Here is an 11,425-nt window from a genome sequence, read left to right as displayed (position 1 = left end):
ACATAAATACAATTGGATCCACAAGAGTCTCAGCTTTACAGTGATACCCAATTTATGCAATTCTAAGACTGTTTAGGGACCCCAGTATGCAGAAATATTCAAATGCACATTTCAAATAACACATTTATACTGCATGCAAAAAAACTGCATGGTTTTTGGCCCAAACTGCATGTGATTATCATAAAGTGGGCATGTCTTTAAAGGGGAGACTCGTGGGTACCCATAGAAACCATTTTCATTCACATATCTTGAGGTCAGAGGTCAAGGGACCCCTTTGAAAATGGCCATGCCAGTTTTTCCTCGCCAAAATTTAGCCCAACTTTGGAGCAATATTTAACCTCCTTCATGATAAGTTAGCATGACGTGGTTGGTACCAAAGGATTCCTTCGTTTTTTTGTAGTTTCATAAAGCTCTAAAACTGAACCTGTTACAGCCTCTGAAAGACAGTAAAGTCGGTCGGCAGGTCTCAGCGGGTTAACGTATGCGAACGTATGTACAGAATAGGACTGAATGTATCTCTGGTATGTCAATTAAGTAAAACCTGAACAGCAACGGGTTCAGTAGTATGCAGTCAATGGGTCTGACATGTTCAGGACCAAAGCCACAAGTCAAACCTCATCAACAACAGACAGGAATTAAACAACATCTGCAGTGGTCCCATGCCTGCAAAGGCACTTTGAGATTAGAATGAGAACAGCCAGACTTCCAGTTAATAGTTTTAGTTTAATATATGACAGCAGTCTGTCATGACTTCCTGTTAAATTTCAAGTAAAACACCTTCACAAGGGAATGCTGGATGTAAAAACATGGTTCAGTTTTCTTTCACATCCTTCATCAACAATGACGTGAAGCTCAAACTATTTCATTATGTAATAGCCGAGCTTCTCTTTACATACAGTGTTTTTGCTACTTAGACAGGGGCGCTTTCTATAACCCAATCATCATGTTTTGACAAGTATATATATATACATAACAGCAATATAGTACATAATCTATGTTGCAAAAGTTGTCTTCTGTAACAATATCCTCTCTCTTTCCTTCAACAGCAGGAATGTAACCATATAAAATGTGCAAATGTTTGCATTCCACACATGGACAAACCTACATAACAATGTCAAGTAAAAACCTCCGCCCTTCATCAAATGACATTATTTTTATCAGTTAAAAAACACGTTTGCTCCCCATTAAAGAGCAGTATACACAGCTAGGACGTTGTTCCTCAGATATGGGTTGTAATTCCCACTTCAATTGTGCCATTCAACCGTTCATCTATGAAGATTCTCAGCCGATGGCGCGGGAGCTTCATGAGTATTTGTTAGTCCGGCAGGTTTCAAGTGTATCTTAAGACTCGGAGTGGTTGGTGTCCTGCGAGGAAGCTCTCACCGATGGAAGACGCTCGGCTGCTTTTGCTCTTTCTGCCAAAAACCTGTCAAACTCTGCAGAGGGAGAGAAGAAGGATAAGATGAGATAACACTCATATCAAAAATACATTCACTGAATGGAATAATGGATTTTAAAAGGTGGGATTTTATGAAAAGATGCTGGTGTCAACATGAATAAATGACAAAAATACCAGATGAGACTTTTGCAACTGCAGAAGTACAACGTTGGGAATCACTGATTTAGAGTACTTAGCAGTTCTTGTAGTTCTACTTAGTACTACTGAAAAACATCATTGCGTCAAAATAACCCATAATTGATTAATTACCAAGTTTGCTTCATTTTGTTCTGTTATATAAAACATAAATCACTGAAGCAGTCTTTCTAAAGTAAATGCGTAAACATTGCGAAGCTGTGTAGAGTTTTTGTACTGAATTTTTCTGAGGAGAAGTACTATGTGGCACCACATGCTCAGTTAAGTCTCTAGTTGCCACCTACTGGTCAAATGCACAAAGAGCACAAGAGTTTAATATATTCATTAGGGCTGTCAATCGATCAAAATATGTAATTGTAATGAATCACATGATTGTCCATAGTTAATCACGATTAATCGCAAATTAATTGCACATTTTTGTTGTGTTCAAAAATGTATGCAGATGTGGGAGATTTCTCAAGTATTTAATACTCTTATCAACATGGGAGTGGGAAAATATGCTTTCTTTATGCAAATGTATGTATATATTTATTATTGGAAATCCATTAACAACACAAAACAATGACAAATATTGTCCAGAAACCCTCACAGGTACTGCATTTAGCATAAAAATATGCTCAAATCATAACATGGCAAACTCAAACCCAGCAGGCAACAACAGCTGTCAGTGTGTCAGTGTGCTGACTTGACTATGACTTGCCCCAAACTGCATGTGATTATCATAAGGTGTCTGTAAAGGAGACTCGTGGGTACCCATAGAACCCATTTTCCTTAACATATCTTGAGGTCAGAGGTCAAGGGACCCCTTTGAAAATGGTCATGCCAGTTTTTCCTCGCCAAAATTTAGTGTAAGTTTGTAGCGTTATTTAACCTCCTTCTCGACAAGCTAGTTATAGCTAGTTATTATCGCGTTAACTTTGACAGCCCTAGTAAAATTAGAATTTAATATATTTGTGTAAAGGAAAAGGTATTGCAAAATGTGATCAAAACCTTGAGTTTAGAGGCTGTTAATGTAAAATAACTCCTTAGATGCTGCAGGTGTACATGGATGCCAAATGAAACAATGGATGATAAAAGTGGTTAACTTTAAAAGGAAGTAAAGATCCTCACCTTCACTTGTCACACCGTCTGAATCTTCAAAGTCGTCATACTGTGTCACAAACAGAAAAGACATATTTTGCTTTACACATATAACTTGTGCAGTTATAGTAAAACATATGGAGATCAGAACGTATGATGCAGACAGTACATAGCCATTTAATTCAGATTGTTGGGTTCAAATGTGGAAGTTTGCTTTGGTTTGAGTGTGCGAGTGAAACTCAACAGGGAATAATTGTTCAAATTAACCAGAGGGATCCTTTAGTGAATCAAGGAATGAACAGGCGAAAAAGGGCAGTGAAATCGAAATGACACAGTTATTATACAGTATGTATCTATTCATTATGAGTGAATGTAGGAATCCAGCTATCTACCTCATCGTCCAACTCCAGCCATTTCTCAATATCATCCATTGCAGTGTTCTGGTTGATCGGAATCTAAGAAAGAAAGCAGAGCGGAGATGGTGGTCAGAGCAGAAAAATATGAACCGCTGGTTCAATTTTATGAAGATGTTACAAAACTACCAAACCATCAAAAAAACAAAGGAACAATCACATGTTGGGAAGGTATGACAATGATGTAGCATATCAGGACAGTGCAACCCAAACATCGTCATGCTTTTCTGCTTTCTTATTGTCTTCACCACATCATAAAAACATGCAAACCACACTGTTTTATCTCAAAACCTCCTGAAAACCAAAACCAAAAAGTGATGCAAACAAAAGCAATCCAGACCACAGCAAAAAATAAATCGCAACCTCATGACAAAACCAAGAGACGGAAGGGGTGTGGAAAAGGTAAATCAATGTCAAACCAGGACACATTTTGGACCCACCATTCCCCTTTTAATCATCCAATCTAACTTTGGTGAGGAGCTGCGGGTGGAGGCTGGACTGTCATCCTTCACGCACAGACAGAGAGTTAGTTTAGGAGGAAAGCAGTTACCGAGACAAAGCAACATACACATTTACTCAACCGAGGAGCCTTTTATAGGTCAAGTGATTCTGTACTGTTTCTTGACTGAAACTCATTGACAGCAGTATTTCCCCCCCACAAAACCAAAGAACGTATATCGTTAAGAAGTGAAAGTCAATTGTTCGTTCCATTTCAACATCAGCGCCCAACAGCAGAGCTACGCCGCCGTCATTTTGGACTGAAATTGACTACCGGACGCCAGTGAAATGTTCGCCTACAAAGTGCCGTACAAAAGTAAAACAACATTATTTCCATTCCATTGTCATAATTTGAATGACTCTACCAAACTGGCCTGTGTTGAACAACAAAAAATATCATAAATATGCATACTATTATAACTACTTACTTACTTACTTATTCATTTATTAAACTTTTTTGCCCGGCTGCTTCCCAGAGGAGCATAGAGTGAGCAATAGGCATAAATGGAAGTTAGAAAAATCCAGCGCACAGATTTTGAGAGCAATCTCAAACTATTTCATGTCAAGGACCTCCAGGATGGATGTCCAATAGACCACAGACCATGGATGTATAAGAGGTTGTGTCCTGAGCTTTTGCCCTATGTGTTAGTAAATAGCCTATACAACTACATAAAATCCTGTTGATGTCGTGCTACTAGCACTACTAGCTACTGGCCGATAGCTGGTTGCTTGGGATCAGAGAGGTTAACACATCCACCACGGTACAGGCTTACAGCATACAGCCCATGGGTGTGTTATATCCATTATTACAGCCGCATACAGCTAGCAGGAAGCTGGCAGAACTGATTACATCATATGAGCGTGCAGGGCGTTGCAGTCTTGTGGGTCTGATGCACGTTCATTATGCCGAAGAAAATAACTCTGGATTCAGCTATTAGTGAATGTTAAAACTTTTAGGACATAACGATTTAAATAAGGGCTAATTAAGTGTTTGTACTGGGAAGTTGATTTACCTAAAAAAAAATGATCTTCTGATTTACAGACGTCTCTTTATATATTCATGGCAATGGACTCATTGGCATTTTCAGTCCAAAATGGCACAAGCACTACCGCAGCGCCATCTAGCAGCGATTGTCAAAAAAGTTTCACCTCTTTGCTTCTTTACTCTTTTCTCTACAGCTATACCATTGATAATTGATACAATTTTTACGTTTTCATTGCAAAAGCTAGAAAAGTTTCAGAAGCTGAATAAGCAATTTCCACGCTGAATTTTTCCAGTGGTCCCAGAGGTCACATCGCAGACAAGAAAAATGCAGTCGTGTCAGACACTAAATCTCGTGACTAAACCGATTACACTGTTTAAAACCTGAATTATATGGCATCTCTGCTCACCGTTACAGCGTTGTGTATTCTGCTGTCCTGAGCCCGAGCCAGGCCGTCCACTGCTACTTCACTCTGCTCACTGAAAAAACAACATTTGTGCTGGTTAGCTGCCATGTAAGCTAATAATTTCACTTAACACAAAAGGAATTAGAGGGAATGAGTCGGAATTAAACTCCAAAACAAAGATCAACACCTCATGCCATTCTTGAGGATTTGCTTGAGAAAGAGCTGCATGACCGCTCTGTAAGAACGGAACCTTATTTGTAACATTGTGATACAACAAATCAGTAGAATTTGCTTTGTTATTCACACAACCTTCCCTTTAGATTAACCATTTTGATCTGATGTACTGCCACTGATGAACTCATCCTTCATCAAAACCTTGTTCCTTGGTGTTCATGTTATTTAAACCTATCAATCATATAAAAGTGGATATTCGTATAATTGAACTGTCGATGTTTAGTTTGGTTTGGTCAAATTTGCATTCACACGACTAGCATAGCTCAACACCGGGAATGGCAGAAGCTGACTTTTTAACCATTAATCCATTTCCTTTAGCTCACTATTCAAAATGTATTCATTACATTTAGGTAACGATTTCAACTGTTTATCTATTACTTACTTTTAGCTAACTATTTCAATTGTGTATTCATAACTATTTCAACTATTTAACCACTAATTTTAGCCAACTATTTCAACTGTTTATCCATTATTTAAGTTGAATATTTCAACTGTTTATCCATTACATTTAGCTAAATATTTCAACTGTTTATCCATTACATTTAGCTAAATATTTCAACTGTTTATCCATTATTTTTAGCTAAATATTTCAACTGTTTATCTATTATTTTTAGCTAAATATTTCAACTATTTATTCATTATTTTTGTCTAACTATCTCAACTTTTCATAATTTTGAGCTAACTGTTAAAACGTCTCTGTATGCTTGCTAACTACTTCGAATGTACTCTTTTCATGTAACCTACTCTCATTGGGAATCACTGTTGCCACACAACTTGTGTTTACTGTGTACGTTTACAAGTTCATAAAAACTATTGCTTATAGTCTTTCTGTACCTTGGTCTTTGTCGACTTGAGACATTTATTTTCTGTGGTAATGTGTCATCTGATTCACTTGTACCTGCAAGAGGAACAACAAGACGTTAACAGTGCATAGAATAAGTAGGCATACATACACTGAAGATGTGCAGTATGTACTGTAGGTATGCATGAAGACTGGAGCACTTACTAAGTCTTGCCATCTGACCGGACAAACTGTCAGCTTTTGACAGGCTGTGTGAGCTGTCACTGGTGACTGACGCAAGCCCTGATTGGCAGACGGACTCAGGTGTCAAATCGAAGTCTGTTAGGTTGACGTATGTGTGACTCTGAGGGACAAAAAGTGAAAGTCCATGATGCAACCACTTCATCGTATTATCAGTGTTGGGCTGTGAAGTAAGAATAACAACCAATGAAAATAGGACCGCCATGTTCTTTACCTTCTCTGCTGTGTTTTGACCATTTGGTATTCGTCTTTCAAACCTGTAAACAGAAAATGATGTCATTAAATGGCAAAAAACAACCTGTTGAAATATTATAATCATCTAATTTTCGAAATAAATACAATAGAATAATAATAATAAATACAGTCGACCTCTGGTAGCGAGTAAAGGCTGTGTTCATCTCATCGTTAGCCGCCAGTAACTCTTCGATCAGCTTCTCCTCACTGAGTCTGGGGACCACCTTTACAATCCTCTCTTGCATTTCCTTACAAACTGTGTATAGCTGCTAATGACACAATCAGACAAAGAATGTTCGGGCGGGGGTTTGAGGGGGCAGATGATACACAAAATGTATAAAGTGCGAGATCAGTTAAGGGTAACGCACTGTTACTCAACATGACTGGAAGGGAATGAGTTTATGGCATTATAATTCACATTAATAAAACCTGAGTAGTTTTTTTTTACCTCCAGCAGTTCCATGTCTGCTTGTTTTACAGTAACAGGATCCAGCTGACTCATCATGTCTGACATCATAGACAAGTTGCTCCGCACCACTCCCAGCTCTGTCTTCAGCTGCTTTATCTGGGAAATCAATAACATTTCCTGAATAAACACAGCATATACAGTACATCCTTGCAAAGCAAATATTGATTTTCATAACCGTTGATAAGAATAGATACGAAGAAGAGTCATGAAACAGCATTTTTAGCTAAACCAGTGATTTATGGGAAACACTTTAAATACTAAAATATCTGTCTCTAGTGCAGCAAGGCCATCACCTGGCTGGGAGTGAAGGTATTGTTTCCCTCTAGGGCCAGCTTTAACTCAGAAGTCTGAGGTGGGATGAGCGGAGGTTTGGAAGAGAGGAGCACAGCAGGCAGAGTGGTGACAGCAGGCCCGTTCCCAGGCAAAGTCTGGTAAGCAAATGCACAGAAATGACCCCAAAGAGAAATGACCAAAGATGATAGGTAAGCAGCGAGTGCACCAGCCATGCTTGTTGTACCTTTTTGGGGGCTTGGACGGGCGAGTAACCGTCCAGCTCTGTCATGGGGAACTCAACTCCCTTCCTTCTCAGGTCTTCGTACACGGACACCACACCCGTCAGGTCAGGTGAGCTGCGGAATGCATCAGCCCACGCCTTGACGAGAAGAAACCACAAACTACTATCAGGCAGTAGAGCAACATGACCTCGCCAAGACTGATTATAACACAACTTGATTTTCCTCTCCCATGCTGTGTTGTCAAGCATGTAATGTGACATTTTTTTTTTTTACCTGTACAATGGTGAGCACTCTGTCATGCAGGACTAATGGAGGGTTGTTTCTCGGGATGATCGTCCGGACCAGAACCCCCTCTACGAAATCCCGCGTCGTCACCAGGATGTGAAACTTGTAGCCGCAGTTCTTCACACACGTCTCCAGGACCTAACGCGAGAGGGAAATTCAGCAAAAAGTAGGGCTGTCGCGAATACCACTGTTTAGGCTTCGAAGCTTCGGTGAGAAATATTTGAAGGTTTTCGAGGATGACATGTTCTTCTGTCTGTCTGTCACCTCTACACACAACAAACAGCGATATCTGTCTGAGAATAACTAATATTATTACACGGCTTATTTGAATACTCAATTCTGATTAGTCAATCACAGTGGTCTACGGTGTTTTATTTCTTTATAACAGACCGTTTCTATGTATAACAGACCGTTGCTATGTATAACAGACCGTTGCTATGGGCGCAGTTCTGATGTCAGACTCTGGCGGACCATTTTTGTGTCAAATTATTGATTTCTTCTGTAAGTAGCCGTGTAATAAGCGGGATAATGTACAGCTAGCGGGTCATTGTTGTGTCATCGCCCTGTCGGGGTTTATTTCAAACAATGACCGGCTTGCTGTACGTTATCACTTACATAGTTAATGTTGAATATGGATAATGAATAATGCTGTGGGATTATTCCATATTTCATGGGATATTTTTGGATTTATACTTTTTTATTACACAGCTTTGTTGAATACTCGATTCTAATTGGTCAATTACCTTGTTTCTTCATTCTATTATTTCTTTATAGCCAACCGTTGCTATTTATAACAGACCGTTGCTATGGGCGCAGTTCTGATGTCGGACTCTGGCGGACCGTTTTTGTGTCAAATTATTATTATCCGCTTCGTCTCAGGGTGCCACATCACCCTGTCGGGGTTTATTTCACAACAATGACCGGCTCACTGTACATTATCCCTTACTTATTACATATTTATATATAAAAAATAAAACGAAGCATTTGAATACTGATTTAAAGGTCGATTAAAATGGCAATGGTCTAAGCTTCGAAGCATTCGGGTCAACCCTAATAAAAAGCTATATTTCACAACTCAAACCAAGTGGCGAGAAAAAATACTGAGTCAACAGGGTGGCGGCGGAGCATGAGGGTGATGAGGGAACAACACTCACAGTGAGCGCCTGCATAACCTCCTTGAAGTTCTTGTTCCCCACAATCCTTTTCTTTAAGGCTCTGACTGCGTCTTTGGGTCTGTAATCAGAGAATTTTCAACAGTCAGTGAGGCATGTAACCTCCAGAGGACTTGTTTGTTGTTGATGCTGACAGATAACACACACACACCCTTCCTCTGAGCTGTTGATCAGGTCGCAGATCTCCATGTTGAGGGCCCAGTCTTCTGATGGCAGGCTGGAGCCAGTCGCACTCTCTGAGAAAAAATAGGTGAATAAACAATGTTCAATAATATAAAACTGTGGACTAAAAAAAATGTCTAGTAATTACAGTTTACTCAGGAATATATCATATAGCTTGCCCTTATTATTATTAATAAGATTATTTTATTAATGCTTAGTACATTATGTTTCTCACAATATAATATTAATTTCTTCTAAGCATAACAAACACAACACTTTGCAGTTGCTACATTACACCGTGTTTTCTGATCTATATAGATATGGAATAAGGACAGATATTTTTGTAAACATGTACAGTTTGTATAGCCTAATGAATAATACTGTATCTAGATAGATAGATAGATGTACTTTATTGATTCCAAATTGGGAAATGATTGTGTTACAGCAGCAGGTTATCAAGGAAATGCACTGAAACAGTAAACAAATTGTACATATCAACACCAGAGAAATATACCTATAGACTACACAATATAAGGAATATTAGAATACACTATAAATATAACCGACTACTTCAACTGACATAAAAAAAATTCGAAAATATAAACATAGAATAACATACTATATACATAAGCAAAGTGTGCAAGTTACTATTTTTGTTTTTAAATAAATGAAGTAGAACTACTATAATTATTAATTATAATTAATTATGACTACTATAATTAAATCTGCTTATTTATTTATTTATTTTAATGCCTAGTCCTAGAATAACATACTATTTACATTAGCAAAGTGTGAAAGTTAAATTTGAGTTTTTAAATAAAAATAAATGAAGTAGTACTAATATATGTATTAATTATAAGGAATTATCACTACTATAATTATATCTGCTTATCTATTTATTTTAATGTCTAACCATAGAGTAACATACTATATATATATATATATATATATATATATATATATATATATTAGCAAAGTGTGCAAGTTACAATTTTTATTTTTAAATAGAAAAATAAATGAAGTAGTACTACTATACTTATTAATTATAATTACTATAGTTAAAACTGCTTATCTATTTATTTTAATGCCAAACCATAAAATAACATACTATTTACATTAGCAAAATGTGCAAGTTAAATTTTACTTTTCAAATAAAAATAAATGAAATAGTACTAATATATTTATTAATTATTATTAATTATTATTACTATAATTAAATCTACTTATTTGTTTTAATGCCTAACTCTTAATTTCCATCAGCCAATGCAGACACATGTGCAGTCATTGTGCTACAGTTGAACGTGCATTTATATCCATCTATATAATTTGGGTCAAGAAGATGTGGCCCACTTTCCGTCCCGCCCTGCTATTGGCTGGTTAAACACAGACACAATAACAACCAATCACATTCGAGCTTCACAGCATGTAAGTCCCGCCTCTGCCAGATCATTGGTTAAGCGGACGCGTCAATCACACTGTAACCCGTTGCTCCTCTGTAAGTCTTTAATAAACGCACCTTTAGCTTCGTTATTTTAATGTATTGACATTATCTATGTATTAGCTGCTGCATTAAAACCATTTATAATGAAAAAAAGGAGAAGCAGCTCGACAAAAAATGCGAGTGTAAGCTGCACCTGTAATGTGACTGAGGTGACTGGAGCATTTTGGTTTACGACAATGTAAAGGTTATAAAACAGCTCACCGATGCGCTGTCCCACCGGCGTGCTGAACGGATTCCCCAGTAGAAACTCCATGATGATGGTGAAGAGGCCCAAAGAAAGCACCGACGTCCCCGGGCCGAGCCAGCCGTATGCTGCTGCAGACTGCTCCTCCTGCAGACTGCTGCTGCTGCTGCTCACACAACACAGTGGAGCACTAGTTGAACTGCGTCATGTTTTAAAGTGACAGCAGCCTACAATCATCAGATGGGCGGTGTAATAATCTTAGTACATTATAAAAGGGCTGTCAATCAATACAAAAATTAAATCACAATTAATCGCTTGATTGTCCATAGCTAATCGCGATTAATCACACTTTAAAAAAAAAAATGTGTTCAAAATGTACCTTAAAGGTAGATTTGTCAATATTTAAAGGGACTGTTTGTAACTTCTTACACGTATAAATCAACCGGGTCGGTGTCCCATGTGCGCTCACATAATGCACGCTTGCATAAGCGCGCTCGCATAATGCACGCTCGCATAAGCGCGCTCGCATAATACACGCTCGCATATTATGCGTGCTCGCGTGCTCGCATATGCTCACGTGTGGCTACGCTGTTCAGAAAAGATTCCAACACAAACTACACGGAAGCACCGAAACCTCTTGGTTATATCTAGTG

At 38.2% G+C, this 11,425-nt stretch overlaps 1 protein-coding gene across 5 annotated transcripts; it reads right to left on the bottom strand.

Moving 5' to 3' along the window:
• Nucleotides 1–703: 703 nt before the first annotated feature.
• tom1 (target of myb1 membrane trafficking protein) lies at nucleotides 704–10,964 on the bottom strand. Of its 5 annotated transcripts, none has more exons than XM_074655569.1 (16): nucleotides 10,790–10,963; nucleotides 9,077–9,161; nucleotides 8,908–8,986; nucleotides 7,742–7,891; nucleotides 7,471–7,605; nucleotides 7,247–7,381; nucleotides 6,933–7,049; nucleotides 6,620–6,753; nucleotides 6,465–6,507; nucleotides 6,215–6,353; nucleotides 6,043–6,106; nucleotides 4,978–5,047; nucleotides 3,528–3,593; nucleotides 3,067–3,129; nucleotides 2,705–2,744; nucleotides 704–1,436 (listed from the first exon to the last, which is right to left on the bottom strand). In XM_074655569.1, exons 1-16 carry the CDS (start codon nucleotides 10,839–10,841, stop codon nucleotides 1,342–1,344), a joined length of 1,467 nt encoding a protein of 488 aa, XP_074511670.1. In that variant the 5' UTR covers nucleotides 10,842–10,963; the 3' UTR covers nucleotides 704–1,341. The 5 variants fall into 5 exon arrangements, with proteins under 5 accessions (XP_074511670.1, XP_074511669.1, XP_074511673.1 ...); XM_074655568.1 differs by having other exon boundaries at nucleotides 6,620–6,750; nucleotides 10,790–10,864; XM_074655572.1 differs by lacking the exon at nucleotides 7,247–7,381 and having other exon boundaries at nucleotides 6,620–6,750; nucleotides 10,790–10,964.
• Nucleotides 10,965–11,425: the final 461 nt, after the last annotated feature.

This window comes from Sebastes fasciatus, chromosome 13 (assembly GCF_043250625.1).
Source record: "Sebastes fasciatus isolate fSebFas1 chromosome 13, fSebFas1.pri, whole genome shotgun sequence".
Taxonomy (NCBI): Eukaryota; Metazoa; Chordata; class Actinopteri; order Perciformes; family Sebastidae; genus Sebastes; species Sebastes fasciatus.
The sequence above is the reverse complement of the archived record's forward strand: the minus strand, read 5'-3'. Positions and strand labels throughout refer to the sequence as shown.